At 38.7% G+C, this 23,925-nt stretch overlaps 1 protein-coding gene across 1 annotated transcript in view; it reads right to left on the bottom strand.

Moving 5' to 3' along the window:
* MGAT4C (MGAT4 family member C) overlaps positions 1–21,838 on the bottom strand; it is a 28,095-nt gene extending 6,257 nt beyond the window's left edge. The window contains exons 1-2 of the mRNA XM_059846831.1: positions 21,715–21,838; positions 2,820–2,973 (exon numbers count right to left, since the gene is read on the bottom strand). Of these exons, the coding sequence (XP_059702814.1) occupies positions 2,820–2,960 (141 nt within the window). The 5' untranslated portion in view covers positions 2,961–2,973; positions 21,715–21,838. The remainder of the gene's footprint in view (positions 1–2,819; positions 2,974–21,714) is intronic.
* Between the last annotated feature and the right edge of the window lie 2,087 nt (positions 21,839–23,925).

Here is a 23,925-nt window from a genome sequence, read left to right as displayed (position 1 = left end):
TCTAGAAAAAAAATACACCAAAACTTCAGGAGATTTTCCATGAAAAATGTCAGGTGGAAAAGAAAAAAGGCTGGTCCAAAAACTTTCTTTTTTCTTTAACATCTGAGAAGTGAACAAAACATTGTATCATGGGTTCCAGAATGGAAAACCAAAATTCCTTGTTTCATAAGATCTTGGAATGGAAACATTCTGCTGAGGTTTTGCTACATAAAATATTTAGAAATAGACAATGTCAGGAAAAAATGTTTTGATTTTAACAAGTAAAATATCTAAACTGACCACAAAAATTTTCCTTTTTCTCCCCTCTCCAATAAATGGCTTTTGTGGCAAACATTTCTTTTTAATAGCTGCTCTTTCATTCTTTTGTTGAATGATGGGCAAAACTGAAATCTGGATTTTTTTTCAAAAGATTAAACTCTGTTTCTTCTATCTCTGAAGATGTAGAGGTCAGTGAAACTGAGGAACTTGATTAACTCACCCTGGTATTCTTCTGTAGCTTTTTCCCAGAATGTTTTCAGCTTTCATCTAACTAACCTCCAACTTGCATTCCAGTGTTTGCTGGGAGTTTTGTGTGGGTGCCATAGGGTGAAGTGCCACAGTTCTCCACCCTTTATGAAGATACCCTGCTCTGCTAAGAATGCTGTGTCAATTACAATAGTGTAGCTCTTTGCATAGTGCACAAAATAGTGATTAGTACCCGTAGAAGAGCACAGAACACATGCTTCACTTACAATCCACTTACAACTCTGAATAGGTAGAAGACCCCCTTGTGCATATTGTGATATCTGGTATATTTTAGCTTAGTATGTCTTCAAAATGCTTGATCAAATGCAGTTCATGCACTGTAGATGAAGCACCTTAACCTGCCTTTCTAATGCACATGTATCAGCACTGCACAGCTGCATGCCCTCCACCCAACATACTTCAGTTATTTTGCCCTTACTTTCCAGTTCTGCAGCAAATGCCCTGCAGAAAACAGTGAAGGGATTCTCTGGAGATGAGAGACGCTTTGAGCAAGACCAGAAAGTTTCTGTTCTCCCTTAAGGTTTACCAAAATGAACATCATTTTAATGCTCTAACTTTTTAAAAAGACCACTTGTGTTCCATCTGGTGCCAGAGACACCAGCACCACAGCCCCTTGCACAGCCTGCTGCCTGAGACTGGGAGGAGGAACTTTGGGCCAGCTGTCTTCCCTCTACCAGTTACCTTCATCCAGCAGGAGATTGGCTGCAATTCAGAGAGCCTTTAGGGATCTGAGGACTTTCAGATTTTCATTCCCTGAGGAAAACTGCTTAGTCTGCTGTGCTCAAAAGCTTTTCCCAAGCTTTTCTCTTCACCACAAACAGTGAAATTGCTCATCTTTTACCTCAGCAGAGAAAACACACCAGACAGGGTGTGTTTGGAGCTGTCAGACAGGGTCAGGAAGTTTCAGAATAAAACTAAATAAATGAGTTGAAAAGTCAACATCCTAATACACTTGAAAAACACTTGATGGACCATAAAGGTATCAAGAGACCTGGAAGAACTCTCAGGAGACTTGGCAAGAGACTTGGCTGAGAGCTGCATGAATGCAAACATGCCAGAACTGTGATGAGAGAAGCAATGAAAGAGAATGAATTTATAAAAGGCGGGGGGGGTGGTGGTGGGAGTAGAAAGAGAAATTAAGAATAAGACATGGAGCCATCTGGGGAGCTGGCAAATAGGACAGGAAAAGATTTCAAAAACAAGCCAAGAGGAACACCATTAGCAGTGATAATAAAAGCACTTTCAAAAACATCTGGGGGACTTTGAAGCAATTAGTGAACAGAGAAGAAACATTAGGGAAAATGTCACTAGGAAAAAAAAAAGTGATAAGCCAGGTCAAATTTAATCATAACCAAGAAATATTAAATAAATAAAAAAGTGAAAAACTTTGTGGTACATAAAGAAATATGCCTGTAATGGAAATATGCCTGAAATATGCCACATGCTAAAGAATGGGCTATCTTTTCAATGGCCTAAAAAAGTACTAGCATAATATTAGTATTATAAATATTTACAGTACTGTTATAATTTTATAATTATAATATTTTAAATTAAAAAAATTAAGACTGTATATATGGTTCTGATAAATAGCATAAGGATTTTACTGCTTGTGTATTACACTTTTTGACATACTAATATGTTTTTTTTCAGATGTAAATAAGATCAGAATTCACCTCTCAAAATATTGGAAAATCCATACTGTCCCCATTCAATTCAAGATAAAGACAGCACTATCAGGTCATATCACAATACACCAAATTCTGTTTAGTCACTTTACTATTTCCACTATGGTTTTTTACTGGGCCCAGCCCAATCTCCAAAGAACTGGAAATTCAATCCATTAATTGAGTCTCCAGGGCTCACTTGGCATTCAGCACTGAAACACCCCCAGGTTACACATAAACTGTACTCCCGACATAAATATTTCCACACTTTTTTTCAAAATCATAAACTGACATTAGGTTTCATTTGTCTAATTTTTAATGCTGTAGTAGTGAACCCATCAGACTAAAATCTGAGTTTAAAAAGTAGGAAACACAAAATAAGCTCACTAAAAGGAAATTATTTATGCAAGGAGCTTAAAGTAGATAAAATGGGTATAAATTTTCTTTTATCATTTTATTTCTATAAAAGCATTTAATGCAGTATTCAGAGGCGAGATTTGCAGTGTACACTAAAAAACAAGCTCCCAGCTCACACAAATAATTCAGATGTAGTTTATCCTCAACTATTTACCGGTTTACTAGGGGTGTTTTACTGTTTTGTTGTTCTAGGATCACTTCTTTGCAACTTACCAAAACATAACTATCCTCAATGTACAAGTTCATGAACAGCAAGCAAACAACAAGGATTCCTAAGAACGACACTGCTGCTCGTTTCCGCAAGCATCTCATTTTATCAAAATATTTCCAGTTGTGTCTCGTGAAGAACTGCATACGGTGGTGTCACCTATGAATGAAACCACAGCATTACAAGCATGGTCCACCTGATCAGCATGACAACGGCTAAACTTACCTTCAGATGTATCAGATCCCTTGAAACATACATAGGATGCACTTTCAGGCAGAAATAATTTCATTTAATCACTGTCATATTCAGGTTTAATATACAATCTTAACCATAACCTAAGCTTCCTTTTTTTTTTTATTTTTTGGTGTCAGTAAAGAAAAACATGTACCCACTGTTGTACCCATTTTAAAGTGGGCTCATGATGGATGTCACTGTAGCAGGAGTGCAGCAACAGTTTAGCTTGCTATGCTGAACTGTCAGATCCCAGCTTGGTGGCTAGACATGATGCTGTGCCTTGCTCTCCCATGTACTTGTGTCTCCTCCCAGTGACTGGCCAGGTCAACGGGCAAGGAAGAAATTATTGCATGACTCAGTGCTGGTACCAGTAGAAGAACTCTGTATGCCAGAGCTACCAAATAAGGTACCTTCCCTGAAGTGAAAAAGTACTAGTAAGACTGTATGATATCTCTTAGAGTTTTCCATCAAAGTACAAAGGCCCAAGGTTAAGTGGAGGTATTATTTCCATCTTCAGAAGAGAGGTCTCCACCTTAGGCCAGACACATCTTAGCAGAGTATTGGGAAATCCTGACCAACCTGATTAGATAAATCAAATAAGGGTGGTACAGAGATCATGAAGCCGCTCAATATTTCTGGTCAAGATCTAGAAAGAGGGCTGTCTATTAATATTCTAATGTTGCATATTAATTTTAGTTCTTTTACTCTGGAAAGCAAGATGAACACTGTTCTTGTCCACCAAATTGTAGCACTAACCAATGTAGGACTGTATGTGTTTGAACAAGATTTGGGTCTAAATTAAAGATCTCACTGCCCAAACTCTTATTAACATTATTATTAACAAAACAGCAGACTATAAACTTATTATTTATGTATTATATTCTTACTCATATTTTGATTTTTTTCCACAGCAATTAATGATTTTTCAATTGAATTTAATGCATAGAAGTTATATACAAACAAAGACTTTAAAGCCAGCCTAGGTGAAGTAGTAAAAAACATGATGCATGCAATGGTTAAACCCTGTACTTAAATACCTTCACTTTTGAAAATGTTGAACATCTACACTGATACAAAATAGGACATATTAGGAGTTCCATAAATGATTTGTCATGTCATATAGAAAATTTTCTGTCCTAATAACAAAAAATCTACCAAGCACAAAATCCAATGTATATTTGTTTTGCCAAACTGAATAAACACACTTAACAGTATAAAATATGAGTCCATTATACTCCAGAGAACCAGGAGGTAAATGTATAAAATATTTGTAATGCAATTAGTAATTGCAAAGAATCCATAGATTTGAAAGTAACTGCAGTAAATGGAGGCTGGTTGTACATATATTTTATATTCACTATGTTGAGAATAAAACCAACTTACAGGCTGCATGAAGAAAAAAAAGGAATCAGTAACAATATGCATTCATGTCTGTCTTTATTTAGGGTGGGCTGAATTACAAAAACCTGATTACTCTGAAGCTGAAAACCCCAGCGTAGATATTTTTTTAAGTTACATCAAAGATTTCATTTTTCTTAATATCTAAGGACATTGAAAATAAACCTCAGGAAGGAGGTTGAATGAATCTCTAAACACTAAGCTTCCCTGTACCCCTGCAACTCCCTGTGCCTGCACAGTGGTTGCTGGTTGTCTGTGGATCCAGCAGGCTGTTGTGGAAATGAAATGTTGCCCTGTTTTAGAAAAGACTGTGTTACACATACGATTTGGGTTTCATTTTTATTTCTTTTTTTTTTTTTTGTCCCCTTCTCCCCTGCCCCCTCCCTTCTCACAGTACAATTACTAATTTTCAAACCACTACACTCTTTTAAAAACCAGTAAGAGGATCACTGGATGGTTTAAATACTGACACTTCTATTAGTGGCATTACCTATCCTGACGATTGACAATGCATTTAGTCTGGGTTAGAGTGCTCTCAGTCACTATCAGCATATTACATTTCCCTTGAGTTAAAAAACACACCAAAAAAAAAAAAAAAAAACAACAACATAGCAACAAAACTTGGAAATGAATAAATAAATGTGTTTTTTCAGTCATAGAATGAATATATGTGACATATTTGCTGGCTAGACTGTGGTGTTACACAGGTCCCCCATCTTTGCCCTGAGCCACCTATCTGAACTCCCCAAGGTCATACTGTATGAGATCATTCCTGTGCTGGGTTAGGAATGAATACAGAGGGAATTACATGGGTAAGGCCAGAGGAACAGTCATGACTAAAACCGAGGTACAGAGGGAGGAGGGCACAGTACAGCCACCTCTCAGAGATGACCTCCACTGCTAGTGCTGGTAGCCCACGAAGCCATTTCACCGCTGCTTTGCACGTGAGAACATCTGGAAGAGCAACATCGTGCCAGCGGGGGTCTTTTGTTCATCAGATCTTTTGGGAGGTCCTCGCCAGGTAAAGGCAGGCAAGGGAAGGACGCCCCAAGGGGAGGATCCCGTCACGGAGGAGGCTGTGGCAGCGCTGGTGACAGCAGGTGGCAGCGCTGGTGACACAGGTAGCAGCGCTGGTGACACAGGTGGCAGCGCTGGTGACAGCAGGCGGCAGCGCAGGCTCGCCCGGTCCAGCCCAGCCCGCAGCTCGCCGCTGCGCCCCGGCCGGAGCCGGGCTGGAGGTGCTGCCTGCCATCCTTACACCGTAAGGATTGGCTGGAGAGCGCCCAGGGTCATCCTTGTGTGCATGCAGGATCCCTCACATCTTCCTAGAGCTGCTTCCACTTTCCATCTCTGTATCCAGAGACTGCATTGTGGAACGCCGCGCCAGTGAAATTTGCACAGAAAAAAAAAAAAATAAATCTCACTTTTTTTTTTTTTTTTTTTCTCAAGTAATGTCATTCAATCCTGCAGTGAGACCTCTGATTTTCTTTAAGACCATTTGAGCAGAATATTCACCATTACTAAAAATCTTTGATATTGAATAAAAGGTTTCAATTCATAATTCAATTCTGAAGGCACAGCTTTGCTTGAGGATTTTATGCCTTCATTTTTCATCCATAATTAAGAAGCTATCAGGATGGCATAAATGCAATTTGTTTCATAAAGCTGGCATGAAACAGTTAAACAATAATTAATAAATATGCATAAATTATAAATCTTTTCCTTTCTAAATGAGATGTGTTGCTTTCTCAGTCTCTAGAGAAGGAACTTGTAAAACCACAGATCTCTATGTACATGTATGTGCTGCTATCAGACACACATGTGCAGTTTTACATGCTAATGTGAAATTATAATTCCTTTGACTTTTTAAAGCAATACACAGTGAAGAGATGGTGAGCCAAAAAATGCAATGAAAGTTGCTGTTCTCTGTAGGATCTACAAAGGTCTGAAATCTGTGTAAAAGGTCAAGAATTGATTTTCACATGACACTGAGAGGCTTTCTCTTGCAGAATTTGCAACACCCAGAAGAATTTTAACTTTTTTTTAAAAAATAGTAAATCTCAAATGACCATCCAGAAAGAGACTGTTCTTAATAAGGCTAGTCCTTGAAACCAAAAATTGAAATTAAAATATTTAAATTTATGTTCATTAAAATTTTAAAACAAATTTCAATTTGGATTTCAATATGGTTATTCCCAAGAGGAAGAAAATTACATAAAGCAAGATTTTTTTGTTGTTGTTTTCCTTTTTTCAGAGAAAAAGACTTTTTGCTATTTGTAGAATAATTTCTCTAACTCAAGTACACTCACTCTGGTAAACAATTTTATATTTGATCCATTCTAATTCTTCATCACTTTCTGAGAATACTAGGGATTGGTGCTTTGTCCTGCTTTTAGATATTATCACTTACTTTCCTTACATATTTCCTCCATAAACAGATACATTAAAAGGCCCTGTGGTGTTACTTTACCCTTAAGGATACCTAGGGATACTTACCCCTAACCAGTACAGTTAATTTGTTTGTATGTTCAGCTGAACGGGGGGGGGGAGCAACAAGGTCATCTTTGTATTATATTCTGGTCTGCTTGAATGCTGTGTCCCAGCAGCTCAAAAGAAGTTGCTTATTTAGAGAGGCACGGGTGGCTCTGAAACATGGCAACTGAATTATTTTATTACTTTAATATTTCCAAATGAGGCATGAAGATTTACCTGTCACCGTAGAGTCTGTATTCCAGGAGGTGGAGCTGATCCACTGCCCCATTTATTATATGAGATAACACAAAAATATCATGATTGGATTATTAAAACCCTTGTGAATTTTGTTGCAATCCCTGATTTGACAGAGACACTCAGAAGCAGGCACTTTATTCCTCAGTTTTGTGATATAGCATTCTACCACTTACTGAAATGCCTTACTTGCAGTTCTTAATGCTTGCCCAATGTGTTTTTCATTTTTTTCTTTTTGGAAGGCTGCACACAATACCTCAAGAATTACAATCAGTTATCTTTATAAAGTCACAAAGGAAACACTTCTAAAAAAAAACAAAAGGAAAAGCCCCAAAACAAATCAGATTTTTTACATGGTTATTATTACATTTTGCAAGTGCCATGATTTTCTTATGCAGGAATAACAAAAACGAACCCTAAATTGTGATGTAGAATTGAGCTACAGAGGGTAGTATACTAGAGAATTCTAATGGATAGGCTCTTCCATGGGGCTCAGATATACTCCCAGGCAGATTCACTGCCTTACTGAAAGCCTGAATGTACACATAAAATGTTTAAAGCTGACAGGCAGGATGTTCGCTGCCACTGGCAGCAGGGGAATAAAAACTAGTGTGAGGGAAAGGAAAGTTTAACTCAGAACGAGGCTAACATATCCAGAGGAGCTCAGGTTTTAAGCTAATCATAAGTAGATTGTGTGGCTACACATGCTTAAAGAAATGGTTTAAAGATGATTATATAGTCTGAAATCTGGGTTCTAGATACAGGAGGTTAAAAAGTGGAGATATATTAGTAGGCAGATTACTCAAAAGTGACACTGAAAAAAGGATGGGCTAAATAAGTAGGTTTTGGAAAAGAATTCGAAAGGCATAATTATCCTTGATCCACAGAAAGTGAGACATTATTTCAAACACAGATATATACAGACCCCAACGGTTTTGGAAAAGGGATCAGAGTTTGGGAGGAAATGGATGATTCAGCTGAGGCAAGTTACTGAACAATGCAGAAAAGCAAAGAGCTTAAATTCAAAGCAGGTGTTGGATGAAGTGTCTTTCCTGTCTGACAGCTTCAGAGTGATATAAAATGGAGTCAAAAACTCTGGCTGTAACATTCTGAGTAAAATGTAATGCATTTCTTCTGGCATGGAAGAGTCAAGTCTAATCAAGGGGAAGAGATGACTAAGAAGGATGAAGTTTCATTGACTTAGATGGTAAAGCACTATCTAATCCATCACTGGATGGATGGCTGTATACCATTGGAGTTATTTTATCAAGTAAGTTGTAGGGTAAAATATGAGTTTTAGAAAAACTATATAGACAGTGAGTTAATGGCATGTGAGAAAAGCCTGGAAGATAAGAAAAACATAACAAAGAAACCTGAAATAACCCTGAAATTCTGCTCCACAGAGACAAAGCAGAGAGTAAAACAAAACAGCATTGCCATGAAGAGAGAAGAAACAGGTAACTGTGAGATCTAGGGAGAGTGAGATAGAAGCTTTTAGAGATACAGGAGTGGGGTATAAGTCTGCACCAGGAATACAGGGAGAAACCCTGAGCATTGAAAATAGCACTGGCATCATTCAGAGAGGAGAATTTTTAGAAAGGTGAGGATAGACATTAACTTACGTATATACCAAATAGATTTTATCCATTGACTCATCAATTAATGAAAAGAATACATGGACACAAATATTGATAGATTCAGCAGAAGATAAAACTTTAATGAACAGCTCTCACACAGTACAGTTATACAGTATGAGAGCACTGGGATTATGAGAAGCTACAGGCTATCAGATAAACTAAATTCCTTGAGTCTATTAGGGACCAGTAAAAATAAACTAGAGGGATAGTATCTTCACACCCTCCTCCTGCTGTGAAGATAATTCAGCTCTAGGTCCTTCACCCTAAGCACAGACTATATGAGCTAATGTCTCAGTAACACTACCTCCATGTGTTATACCTCAACTTAGACCTCAGTGTCCCACAGCCTTCAAAGTTCAGAGCTAAGAGCTTGTCAAGGGCCATGGACAACCCTGTTTTAATAGAATTGCACTGAGACAGAGACAAACATCTTTTGGAGATAAAAAAAGAACAGAAATGTTTGACCAAAGCCGACTAATCTTGATGAAAAGAGTTTCACCTGATGAAAAGAGATTCTGATGAAATCTGCTCATGGATTTCTCGTCAGCACACTCTGTAGCCTCACACAATAAAGAGGTGAGTGGCTTTTTCAGAGAACTGAAAAATCACAGAAAGGGTGAGGCGTAAAGGGACCTTTAGAAGTCATCTGTTCCACTCTCCATGTCTCTGTAGTGCTGCCTGGAACCAGGTGCCCTCGCCTGTGTCCAGACTGCTTTGGAATATAGGCAAGGAGTGAGATCCACACATTCTCTGGGCAGCACGTGCCAGTGCTCTGACACCCTCTCACAGTAAATGACGTTCAGAGGGAACCTCCTGTGTTTCAATTTGTGCCCATTGACTCTGTCCTGCCACTGGGCACTGCTGGCTCTGTTTTCTATTGTCTATTCAGGTATTCATATACACTGTAAGATTCCCTATGAGCATCATCTTCCCCAGACTTAACTGTCCCAGCTGTCTCAGTCTTTTCCTATAGCAAAGATGCTCCAGTCCCTTAAACATCCTTGGGGCCCTTCCTTGGACTCTGTTTGGCATGTCCATGTCTCTCCTTTAGTGAGGAGCCTGGAACTGGGTACAACACTCTAGGAGTGGCCTCAAAAGAGCCAAGAGCAGAAAAACCCTTGACCTACTGGCAGTGCTCTGTCTGAGGAGCCCAGGATACCTTTTACCTTTGTGTGAGTCAGCACAGGCAGGATGCAGGATCAAACATAAAACTATCAACAAAATGCAGAGACTACATTTATTTTTGTTATTCCACCGGCTGGGGATCCTCAAAACAGGACTCAGGCATACAAACAGAGCTGTAGGGACTGTAGAGCTTGGTCCATGCTAGAGAGTCACTGATCCTGCTGGTTTTGCCTGTGTATCAGGGGTTTGCACAGGCACAGTTTACCACTGTGCTTGATCTTTCTTGCAGCAGAGAATAAATCTCCAGAATCTTTGATAGGGTGTCTCTAAGCCTATCACAGGCCTATATTATCTAAACACAGATGTTCTGCTTGTCAAACACACAAGGCTAAACAGCAGTTAATATGATATATGTGTTTTTTGACACCCCAGCTGTAAGTCACTTGAGTGTGTGTTTACAATACTCCTTGCCAATTTTCTGTTATTTCCCCACAGTCTTTGCTGCAAGGGCACATTACTGGCTCTTCTTCAAATTCATGTCAGCTGCAGCTGCCAGGTCCTCCTCTGCTAAGCTGCTTTCCATCTGGGTGGTGCCCAGCATATATTGGTGTAAGGGGTTGTTATTGGTGCAGGATTTTGAACTTCTCCTTGTTGACACCAGAGGTTTCTGTCAGCCCAATTCTCCAGCCTGTCAAGGTCCCTTTCAACTGTAGCACAACTCTGTGTCATATCAGCCACTCCTCCCAGATTTGTGTCATCTACAATTATTTAGTTATTTGTAAACTTGATGTGGAGCAAAGTCCCTCAACTAAAAAAACCCGAAGAGCCTCCATGCATTTGTATATATATGTGACTAATTTCAACCTATCATTTAATGTAACCCTAACTCTAAAGGGGGCTCTAGGCACTGAGTTGTGACAATAATTCTCCATCCTTTTCTTGCTTCACAGTGTTTGTGGCTTGGAAGAAGGCAGCACCAGAGATGCACAGCCCTGAGAGATTTTATCTGATTAGGAATGAGTGCCACTTTTTGTCATAAGTATTCACTTCTGAGGAGATTGGTGTTGGATATAATGGACTTATGTCAAATATTGAAAGATGTTTTTACCTGGAATCCTTACATATTGCTTCACAGAGCTTACATCATGATACAAATTTGGGGGACACTGCCAAGATCAAAAAGTAATTTTTTTTAAATATGGTAACTTCCAAATATTTTTATTACTTTTTTTTTAATTAATTGCATGGTTGGGTCCTTTAACATCTAGTTAGACTAGGTTTAACTTTTCCAGAAGAGGAAAAAAGTCCATTTAGAAAGTTGGCTAACTTTTAAGAGGCAACTGTCCAACTCATGAGATTCCACCATATAATTGGATATTTGCACAAAGCCATGTATCTGTGAAGGTCATGGTGTCCCTGGGAAGTAATTTAAAATAGATTAGAAAATTAAATGCCAGAACATTTTTTACACTGGCCATTCTACTAATTTGTTTCTAAGACAAAAGTTTCATTAAGACTTTCCAATGGGCACCCAGGCACCAACTTTCTGGTCAATAAAATAACTTGTTTTGTAGAGAGGGCTTAAAAAACTATGAACAGATGTGTGACCAACAATTCTTCAGTAAATTTTGATGAATAACCATATATAAGATGAAACAAATTCTTTACATAATGCTGCATTTGTCTTTTCTTTTAATGTTTTGTGTCTTCATCTATCATCACATCCAAAACATATGTTTTTAAAAATTTATTTTCAACAGAAGCAATCCATTGTGTGGACAAAAGATGTCAAAAATTTTTCATTTTCTGCTTTGTTTCTGCAGTCAATTAGCAGAAACCCAGCTTAGATCTGTGAAACTGTTCATGAGTCAGAACCCAGTAGTCTTGATTGCATTAAGAAGACTCTTTCAACAAGAAAGAACCAAAATAATTTTTGCTGTTGAGTGGACTGTGTTATTTATGTAATGGTCTGGCCTTGGTCAATTACATTAATTGAGGCTGACTGTGTAAGGAAGGAAGATGGTTTTAGAGGTACCTAAAATCTGAGATGTTATCTTGTAGTCTAAGGCAATTTGACCATGGAAGCTAAGCAGGATCTGCAGTGGGAGGGTTAAATAGCTCTGTTACCAGCAACAGAGCTGCTTTTGCCTTCTGAGTTAATACTAGTTTAGAGTCCTTGTGAATAAATCCTTCAAAAAAGAGAGGCAGACCAGGTGCACTAGCAGCTTCCAATTGCAATGGTGATGAATTCAACTTTAATCATCAGATTTCTCACAGACTTCATAAAAGTGGCTCTAGGCAGAGTGAAAAGAGACCTTGGATGAATAGCTTCATGCCAAGCTAACAGGCATTTCAGATCCGTGAAGCTGAGTAGCATGGGATCTCTGCAAGCACACCGACTTATCTAAAGCTGCTTTCAGTGAGCATGGCCATGCTACCCTTTATCTCTGTGACCTGTCACGTAAAACTAGTTCTGTTTGAGAAGGGAACATCTTTCCCAGTCCTGTGCCTGTGGAAATCTCTGCTATTCAGTGAGCAGCCGAAGCCTGATTCCATTGAACTGATGCACCATAATTCAAAGGAATAGTGGAGAAGGAGAGGGTGTTACTACCTCTGTCTTGCAGCAGATTAATTTCCCATTTTTCTAAAAGATGTTTAATTCATTTTACTTCTAGCTTCAATTTATGTTTTAGTAGCATTATGTTTGGTGGTATTCGTTAGGGTGTGCCAAGGATAATTTTGTAACCTAATTAAAAAACTCTCCCCCTTGCCTTTCCTGAAAACAAAACAAATTAAAACTGAAGACAAAAAAAATCAACAAAATAGCTGGATGATATAGTCAACCTGTCAGGTGTGCCAAATTTGTTTTTTATCCTTACCACATGTCAAACCTGATGATTAATAAAGGCTTAAATTAATTTTTCCGCTATTCTGTATTTCAGTTATTATAAATAGACTCAAGACATGGCAATAAAAAACTGTTAGTTACTGAGGTTTCTATTACAAAAAATATTTTTGAATTCCTTATTTTTCCAAATAATTTTTTAATTAATCAAAGTCTAGTAGCAGAGGCTGAATAAATCTTTAACAAATAAATTTGATGGTTTTTCTTGAGTGTTTTAATGTAGACTTCCAATCCACTTTTCCTCTGGAGAAGCTATTAAATAATTTCCCACTTTAGTGACTGAAGACTCTTTCATGTGTCTTAAATCATGTCAATATATAAAAATAAGGTTAATAAATAAACCAGTTATTTCAATTAAATTCAATACATGGACAGGAAGGGATTTCTCACTATATGGTTAAAAATAACATCAATAAATCTAAATGTGCATTTTCAACATCTATTTTATCTCATTTTTACTGTGCCAGCAGCAAGAGTGTCGTTCGGAAAGAAAATAGAATTTTAGAGTTTGAGGAAAAGAAAGCACTATAAAAGAGTTTCTCACTAAAAGAAAATGCATTTCTTTGCAAGTAAAGTTCAAACAAGACCAACTGATTATTTGGACCTGTGTACTAGGAGCAAAGTGTAGCATTTTTACTGAATAGAAAAGCAACCAGAATATCTACAGTATCTTAAATAAAGTGAAAATAAAAAGAACAGAAATAAAATCTCCATGGCAAGTTAAAAAATAATTTCCTTTTTATTCTTTATTTTACATCACTTCTTAGATTTGCCCCTTGTAGGTACTCTAGCTCTCTTATTTTTGAATAGCTCCTGAAATGCACAAGTTAGTTTAAGGGTGAGTCTTAAGTAATGACAAGTTCCACTTTGCTCAAACTGGTTCCTTTAGAACACCAACCTTGCAATATCCTTCTGAATCACCTTTTGTAGAGGCTTCTTCTCAGGCAAAACAGAGAGTTCAGGGAAAACATAAGTCTAACTCAGCATTGGCAAGAAACACTGTTGTAAACACTCATAAAATCTCAGTACCCTCTTTTTCTAATGAATTGCAATGTAAATAGATTTACTGAGCTTCAAGGAAAAGAGACATGGCATCTTTCAAATAAGGCTACAACAGAAGAACATATGATACCCTTATTGACAGATGCACAGTGATCCTGAGGTGATACTTTCAGGCCACTGCTCCACTACTGATGGTTGGGTGATATGTCTATTGTACGCCCCATTGTTTGAGAGCTCATTGGAGTTGGGCTTCATTGTTTTTTTTAAATTATATTTGCTTGGCCAAACACAGACACCTAAGCTAGTCCCACTATGTCTCCATTTGTAGCCAATGAAGAAAAGTATTTCTAAACTAGGATTCATCACACTAAAAGACTATTTTCTAAAATACATCAGATGAGTTGTGCCCCCAAAATGCCCATTTCTATTCACTGGCTACAAAAACAGCCTGAGATGTCATACTCAGTTACAGATACACAAAGGAAGGAATTCCTTTCACGTTCCCTTAGTAATTTCTTTTTTTTCCTTTTTAAGCGCAGCACATAATCAAAAAGCCAGTGTCTCTATCTCCAAAACATGAAACTACAGCACAGACTAAAACTTCTCCTCAGAAATGTCTTAACTCTACAATAACACAAGGCCACATTCTCCATCATCCCCACCTATGGCACTAGAGCTGGCACATCTTGTCTGCAGTAGACTGCTACAAGTTTCCCTCCATTAAAAATCTCAAGTGTGGTTGTCTATCCCAAGGCAGTTCCCTTTGTGTATTTCATAAACCTCTGACCCCAGGTGTCAGACTCTGCAGCTTCCCCCCATGGCTTTACCCAGAACATGGTTTTGCTGCTTCTAGAGTTTCCATTGACTAGATTAATCACAGTACAGCCCACAGTACACAGACTATTGGCTGTATGACTATTAGCTGTATGCTATGAGGTATATTAGGTACCTAATAGCTTTACAGCAGGATATATGAAAGTTGAAAGAGATACCCATTGAAGGGATTAACAGCCACAGTGAACCCACAACCTTAAATTGTGGTATTTTAGGCAGAATAAGTTTTCTGAATGGCAGGACAGTAAGTCAGAGAGCTGTTTCATTTCAATCCATTATGGGGTATTCAACCCACGTGCTGGGTCTGGCTGAGATGGAGCTCATCTTCCCACAGCAGCCCTCGCAGTGCTGTTCCTTGCACTGGTAGCTAGAAAGGTGCTGATAACACACCAGTGTTCTTTGGCTACTGCTGAGCAGCACTGGCACAGCACCAAGGCTGTTTCTCAACATTCAGGAGGATGGGCCTGGGCAAAATCCTGGGAAAGGACACAACTAGGCCAGCTGACCCCAACTGATCAAAGGGATACTCTGTACCATGTGATGTCAGCTCAGATATGAAAGGTAAGGGAAGGAGGAGGAAGGGGAACATTCATTATTTACAATGTTTGCCTTCTGGAACAAGTGGTATGTTCCTGCATGCTGAAGCCCTGCTTTCTGGCTGTAAGCTGTGTGAGAATATGCTTTTTAATAGGAGCTCTAGAGACCATGGATGCATCTTCATCAACTGCAGGCACAATGTCCCCGGGAAAGAAATTATTCGCAGCATTACTGATGATCAATATTTTTCAACTGTAAATATTTAGCAACTAAGTTTTATGACAGGCTCTTCTGTGTGTGGATTAGAGAAGTGGGACTAAACCTATCTGCAAATGCAGCCAAGCAAGCACAGAGTGACTTGCTGATTTCTATATTGGAAATATGTGACTCAGGCATATAAATATAGTAAACTAGAGGAAAATTACTGAATTGACTGCAAATGGAAAAATCAGGCAGATATTTTGCTTCTTTTGTTTTAAGTTTACAGTTGTTAAGTTTATATGAATCCTTAATGCAGACAGTGAGCACAGGAAGAGAAATGAAGGGGAAAAGCCAAAAATTCTGGCTTAGTTGCCAATATTTGATTGAAATATATATGGTAGTAAGAGAGGCTCATGTACTAGAACATTTTTAGAATTCTTTGCTGGCAAAATTTCTGCATGTTTGTGCTTGGGATATTTTTAATGCTTCACCATGAGTTTTGGAAACAGGCACTTCAAGAAGATCTGCGAAGTTACATGGAAAATGATGCGATTGCTTTCCACTCTTCCTGGTGACCTCCAGAGCATGAAGCCAAAAGCCAGAATGCAGCTAAGTTTTTAGGGGCCATCAGCTCTCAGTATGACACAGTATCTAAAAGCTGCTCAGGATGTATGCAGTATATTTTTTAAACTTGGACTTAGGAGAAGAAATAGAAGAATTTCAATATGATTAAAATTTTTATACCACGATTTTATACAATGCTCTAATGACCATTGAGATTAGACTATAAAACTATCATTTTCTGTGTCACTTTTTAATACATCTGGACTGTAGACATCAGCCTAGGCTTTTAATGTTCCTTTGACCTCTGACTGTACAAATCCTATAACATCAACATGATATAACCTTGTAACATCATTAGGTGAAATAACATCTTTCTGTGATTCCACTGAGATATGTCAATAGATTACTTTAACATGATACTTGAAAAGTTGGTTTGTTGCCTAAAAGAAAGGTATTCCATCAAGTTTGTGTGCAGTAAAGAGCCTAGTTATTTTTTTCAGTCTATCTACAGAAACAAAAATGATTAGAAATAAATTGCATATTATACATAACCTGCATTTTTCTGTTTATTTTGCATGAATATTTCATGTTCTGTAGCTCAGTAAGTACACAGTGATTTTCTATTGCTTCTGTTAAACTACATGACAATGCAGTTTGTGTTTTTATACTGTCTTAGAGTGTGTAATGGCTTATAAAGAAGAGCAAAAAAATAAAATATTTCAATAATTAGACTAAATTAGTGCCATGGGAAGGCACACCTTTCAGTAGATCAGGCTACTCAGAGTACCATCCAACCTGGCCTTGAACATTTCCAGGGATGGGAACATTTCCAGCTTCTCTGGCAACCTGTTCCAGTGCCTCACCCACCTCACAGTAAATAACTTCTTCCTAATATCTAATCTAAACCTTCCCTATTTCAGTTGGAATACATTTCCCCGTAGTCCTGTCACTACATGCTCTCTCTTTAGAAGATTATTTGTAGGCTCTTCTTAGTTTATGTGAGTTAAAAATATGGAAACACACATGCATGAGGTAATAATTAATTAATTCAGCAAAAATATTGATAAAACATCAACTAGCAGATCACTTAGGTTGACTATTTGGCAATTTCTCTCTTCCACGTAGTCAAGTTGAAATACATTATTCTACTTCCTTAAGCTGATGCAAGAGAGAAAAAAAACGCTCTTTGCTGGAGAAAATTATATTTTTCAAAGAGTTTAAACTTTTAAAAATTACCTTATTAAACAGACAATTCTTTCAGAGATTTTTACCTCACTTCTTTATGCTTTCAAATCTATATATTTTGGCTTGTAAGCCTCCTATTTGCACAGCACTTTCTTTATAAATGACTCCATATTTTTATAGAATACAATGACAAAAATTACAACCTAAGAAATGCTTAAGGATTTGAAACATTGTGGAAAACAAAGAGAAAACCTGCAGGTGATATGTGAGCTCAGTTTTCAGTTTGATAAAGTTCTGTTGTATACATAAGCAGCAATTATGTCTCCCTTTACAAAAAGACTTCTACATTCCTAAAATGAATAACTGTTGATTTTGAATGAAAAGCAGAACATCTTTATTCTTGCATATGATTTCAGCCAAGAAAAATGGCTCATGTAAGTTATTTTTCTATTATACTAGAACTGGTATTTTAATTCAGAATTATTAGAATTAAAATAAGCTTCATCCTTCTCTGTTATCTTACAGAGTAGCTTGAAATTTTGATAGCTGTGAATCAGGCACTTGATCTTAGTATTTCAAAGGCAAGATCTATACCACAAAGTAAATTATAAGAAATAAAGGGAGGAAAAAAACATGAAATAGATTTAAGATGGAGGGAAGCAGAAAATGTGCTTTGATTAACTGAAAGGTTAATTACTGAAAGACTTCCTCCACATAGCATACCGTTAATTAGAAAGTTTGAGCAATGTGTGATTTAATTTAACACTATGCAAAAGGCCAGCATGACATAGTAAGCTCCTTGATTCTTCTTGTGCTTGTGAAACATATAATTTGGTGTTTCATTCTACTCTAGACTAAAAGAAAGCTGCTTTTCCTTTTTTCTTTATTTTAATAGGTGAAAGACAAGGTTAAAAAAATGAGACTTTCGTGGGGATGACACCAACTATTTACCATGGATCAGTGTTCTTACCCACCACTGTCGCCTTAGCTCTGATCTGTTAAACACATTGGACACAGAACAGAACTGTTTTGTACAGCAGGGTTTCTGGTCACCTCAAGAGGATTATTAGGGTGTCTTCCAGAAAGCAGCAAGTCTTGAAAATTACCTTCCTTTTCTAACATTTTGAGAAAAGTCTTTGCATAATAATGGAAAGTATAATGCTAACAGTGTTCCAGAACAAAGGAACTTCCAGTAGAGTGTCAGACTGTCCTGCTTATGTCTCACCAGAAGATCCTCACTCCTTATGACTTTTGGAAATACTCTAAGCAACCCATCAGCAGCACACATGTGAAGGTACTGACAATAAGTAAAATGTATGTGGAGCCCAGAAATGTCATCAAATTTGGCATCTCTGGGGTGTACCTCAGGGACTGAAGGACTGTTGAATTCCTGATTTACAAGGAGCTACGGAAATGGACAGAACTGACACAATATTTGATAGGAAATTTGAGGGAGTCTGGGCAGAGATAATGAGATTTGAGTCCCTGTTGTTGGTGGATGTACACATTCAACAAGGAAATTTGATGGGAAAAATGTTTCTAGGATAATCAAAAAGACAGACTGGGATTATTAATGTTTACCAGGACTAGACAAGGCATAAAACCAGGAATTAATTATTGTGTCACTGTCTCCCACACTTCATGCTGTGAAGGCAGTGCCTTGAAGCTGGTTGATAGTACTGTGAGCAGAAACAGCAACACTTTCAACCAATAGAAAATAATTCATCCTCTGGTTTTAGTCACTTAAGCATTAGTCACATAATCCATGGTGCTTACACAGGTACTCATTATAAAGTAATCAAATATATGCTAAGATAGCTGTTTCAGAAAGGTGTTCTGAATAGGTAAGCTCTTTCCATTTACCCCACTTTTTCAAGAGTAAAGTTAGGCAAGATGACTCCTGTCTTAAGATATTGCTGGAGATTTTGAGAAGTCTAGAAATGTAGAGCCATTTTCTCCAAATTTTATTTGAAGCAGAGTGGTAGAATCCCATCACAGTAGTAAGCAAAGGAGAAATAATAAATGCATAACAAGCAGCATGAGTCAAGTAGGAGGAAAAATGCAAATTCTTCCTAGTGCTATACAGTTAATTTTCCAAGGATGTAAAAATCCACATTGTCACAGACTAATAATTAGAGACAGCTTATTGTCATTCAAGGACTTTTAGCATGACCTGTTCTTGTGTAATGACTTTTATTGTTCATTGTAGAGTCAGGATATCCATTTCCATTTATGCTGCTTTATGGATAATTCATTAAAATCTACCCAGCACAGGCTAATATTAATTTGAAAAAAATGGCTGCCTCTTCAGCCTTAGAGTTATTTCTATTCAACTAACCCATGTTAGTTAAATAGAAATAACTAATTTCTTCTTTAGTTAACTACCCATAGTAGTTAACTAAAGAAGAAATACACCAAGAAATACAAGGGAGTGTAACAAGGAAGATAAAAGAAAATATCTCTCAACCAAAGAAAAGGTCCACTCAATCCTCCATGTATGGGACAGAAGTTTTGATATCCTTTAGTTTAATGTAACCAAGCCCCAAACGCATAGCCTAAAAAAAGTATCAGAAAGGAAGAGGGAGTGATCACTTCCCATTCCTCTTCAATCCCCAAATAACAGGGCCTAGTCAAATACTAGAGGTCTCTCCACAGCTTCTCCTGTAACACACATTGTACCCACCATGGCAACTACATGGTTAAGCACTTTTTCCCTGCAGTGGCACAAGTTTACAAAGGAAGCTATAATTTTCTTTCTCCATCCTTCTATCCTTTCTTCCAGCCCCATGTGATCTGCAGGACAGTGTCATAATTGGAGAAGTAAAAAAAGAAAAGGCATACTGGAAATCAGTTCTGCTTTTGACAACAAAGCTACTAAAACATGTATAAAATTGTTAAATAAACTTGGAGCATTGAATAAAAAAAATCAGATTTTTTTTCTGGTCTGAAAAACCACATATATTTTATTCTGAACAGACATAATACTTTTTACAGTGCATCATTTCTGTTGGAGTTAAAAAGAGAGAAATAGTTTAGACTGTGAAAGATTTGCCAACAAGATTTGCCTACAGTTACAGACTTCTAATTCTTTAAGCTTTCATGATTAATATTTTATGGCCCTCACTGATCAGCCCAATCTTGAGGAAAAATGTGGCACAGCTAAGGAATTTATCTGTATCAAACAGGAGATAAAATGCAAAGTACAATAGAGATGTCATAGTAAAGTATTGAGTTTGCTCACTGTTAGCTGAAACACTGCATGGAGTGCTTAATTTGAGCAGCAGAAACAACATTACCATATACAAGTATGATGGCATACCCATTAAGAGAAAAATATGATGAATGCTATTTTTAAGGTTTGTTTTTTTTAACTACACCTACACCTACAGTCATTCTATAAAGTAACAATCATACCCTTTGCAGCAGATTTCTGTAAAAAGTATTTCAAATTTAGCTATCAACATTTTTGATTTATCAGCATTAGAAAAAAAATAAAATGAAAGTTATTCTTTTTCTGCATCCACTGATGAACCTCAAGAAGACATCAAGGACCGCTGACTGTGGTAAAGACATTTGAGGAGACCATATAGTTAAAATAATTTTGTTAGTGAGTCAGTTTGCCTCAGTGAAACGTGAAAATATAAGAACAGAAGGACTGTACTGTACTCTGTAATAACTTTATCAGTTATGCTGAGGTGTAGCAGGAATAACACATTTGCCTATGGCAAAGAGGAAACAATGAATTTACATAGAAAAAGATACTGGTTATAATTCAATTAATGCATGCCAGTTACAAAAGGCTGGCCATGAATCATCATTTGATGACTATGTAGTGATGTAGAGGTTTAAAGACTGGCTGAAAAATCCCTAGGTTAAGTTTCTTGTTTGTCCTGCCTAGACTGTGCTGTGTGACTCAGGTCACAAGGACACAGCTATGTAATTTGCAAACAGTCCCGAGCAAACATTGGTGCAACTCCTTGTCAGACTAAAATAAGCTATGAAAATGAGGCTCTGGTTTGTGATACACTTCTTTGTACTGTGTCAACTACATAGGAGAAGTGACCAGCTTGTTCATCATCCCTTTTAATCACAGGATGTTGGTGTGATATTAAGCAGTTCCTGAAAATCGACAAGTCCCAAGACACTAATTCTCCAGGAAGGTTATCCTTATGTACAGCCCTTGTGATGGTGGCTGTTTTATGGAGTCACAGCATTTCCACTTCCAAGACAGAAGTGCTGGTTGAGGAGGTGGCCAATGCAGTTCATACAGGTCAATTCCCACATGGAATCAGGCTACAACCAACACTAGAAAAGGTCAGCTCTGGTTTTGTCTAGCCAAAGCTTGAAAATCTCCAAGGACATTCCACAACCTTCTTGGGTACCCTGTTGCAGTACTGCCCTTCCCTTCCAGTAGATTTTTCTTGCCCAGGTGTCTAATCTGTAATTCTCGGGATGTAATCTCTGACATCAGTAGAGAGCTAAAGCTACAGTTCCACTACCTAGTATTAAATATGAAAATTAAATATGAAAAAAAGTCATAAAAACACTTACAACATTTCATTTGTGCCACCAGATGCAGGAACTGATAACTTCAGTGCAAAGTCATCTCACAACAGCTCATAAGAAAGACATGAAAACTCTCCTAGTAGAATGCCTTACCATTTGGAGATCCAAGTGAGAAACTGAAAGACAAGAAATGAAAATACATTTTTCAAATCTCACCAACTTTATTAGGGACAACTATGGTAATAACTACCAATGTGGATCAAAGGGAAAGTTATTCTATTATCTATACAACAATTAAAATGCAGATGATATTCAGTCATCTGTATTTTAGAATCTGAGAGTTAATAGTCAGTGTTACCAATGTTCAAGTAAGCCCACATCCTCGTAGCACACCCTGAGCAGTAGTTCAAAATTCATATCTGGGAAGAAATAAGAAGTGCAAAGGGGAGGATAGAAGGAAGGCAAATCACAGCTTGAAGTGTGTTATCTCTTAATATGCCTTATCTGAATGAATATAGGCAGCTGAAAATCTACCTGTGAATCTCCAATGAACCAGTAATGTTTTCATCAAAAGTAAATCAGGTTGCCCTAATTCCAAAAGTGTTATTGAACAACTCTAAGAAGGGGAGAGTGCTACAGTAAGTGGCATATTAGGAATATGGGAACGTATTTATGGTTATCCCAGCAGCTGTTCTACAAACTGCAGGAAAAAATGGTTTAATAAGGATATCGAAGAAGGTTCCAGGAAGGCTCTGGGAAGGTTCCGGGAAGGTTCCAGGAAGGGAAGGGAAGGGAAGGTTCCGGGAAGGGAAGGTTCCGGGAAGGGAAGGTTCCGGGAAGGGAAGGGAAGGTTTCGGGAAGGTTTCGGGAAGGGAAGGGAAGGTTTCGGGAAGGTTCCGGGAAGGTTCTGGGAAGGTTCCGGGAAGGTTCCGGGAAGGTTCCGGGAAGGGAAGGGAAGGTTCCGGGAAGGTTCTGGGAAGGTTCCGGGAAGGGAAGGTTCCGGGAAGGTTCCGGGAAGGGAAGGGAAGGGAAGGTTCCGGGAAGGGAAGGTTCCGGGAAGGGAAGGGAAGGTTCCGGGAAGGGAAGGTTCCGGGAAGGGAAGGTTCCGGGAAGGGAAGGTTCCGGGAAGGGAAGGGAAGGGAAGGTTCCGGGAAGGGAAGGGAAGGTTCCGGGAAGGTTCCGGGAAGGTTCCGGGAAGGTTCCGGGAAGGGAAGGTTCCGGGAAGGTTCCGGGAAGGTTCCGGGAAGGGAAGGGAAGGGAAGGGAAGGGAAGGGAAGGGAAGGGAAGGGAAGGGAAGGGAAGGGAAGGGAAGGGAAGGGAAGGGAAGGGAAGGGAAGGGAAGGGAAGGGAAGGGAAGGGAAGGGAAGGGAAGGGAAGGGAAGGGAAGGGAAGGGAAGGGAAGGGAAGGGAAGGGAAGGGAAGGTTTCGGGAAGGGAAGGTTCCGGGAAGGTTCCGGGAAGGTTCCGGGAAGGTTCCGGGAAGGTTCCGGGAAGGGAAGGTTCCGGGAAGGTTCCGGGAAGGTTCCGGGAAGGTTCCGGGAAGGTTCCGGGAAGGTTCCGGGAAGGTTCCGGGAAGGTTCCGGGAAGGGAAGGGAAGGGAAGGGAAGGGAAGGGAAGGGAAGGGAAGGGAAGGGAAGGGAAGGGAAGGGAAGGGAAGGGAAGGGAAGGGAAGGGAAGGGAAGGGAAGGGAAGGGAAGGGAAGGGAAGGGAAGGGAAGGGAAGGGAAGGGAAGGGAAGGGAAGGGAAGGGAAGGGAAGGGAAGGGAAGGGAAGGGAAGGGAAGGGAAGGGAAGGGAAGGGAAGGGAAGGGAAGGGAAGGGAAGGGAAGGGAAGGGAAGGGAAGGGAAGGGAAGGGAAGGGAAGGGAAGGGAAGGGAAGGGAAGGGAAGGGAAGGGAAGGGAAGGGAAGGGAAGGGAAGGGAAGGGAAGGGAAGGACATTGGTTCAGGAGCCAACAGATCTAGGTACAGGTGAATAAAGAACACAGTACCTTTGGCAAACTGTTAATCCATTAACCTTGTACAATGTTGCAACATACATTTCCCTACTCATTAAGACCACTATAATTCTGCCGCTCAAATGAAATGAAACAAGAAATTTTAATCCTCTGCTTAAATGAGGAATTACAGTCTCACTTAAAATTATAGTTTTATAACTTCCCTGAGATTAGAATGAAAACAGCATAGGGATGCAGTACCAAGATAAATGATTTAGCTTGTCCTTTGCCATTAAATCCTTAGTGATATTACCGGTTAAATAC

The sequence above is a fragment of the Haemorhous mexicanus genome, chromosome 5, assembly GCF_027477595.1.
Source record: "Haemorhous mexicanus isolate bHaeMex1 chromosome 5, bHaeMex1.pri, whole genome shotgun sequence".
In the NCBI taxonomy this organism is placed as follows: Eukaryota; Metazoa; Chordata; class Aves; order Passeriformes; family Fringillidae; genus Haemorhous; species Haemorhous mexicanus.
This window is presented reverse-complemented; position numbering and strand designations above follow the sequence as displayed.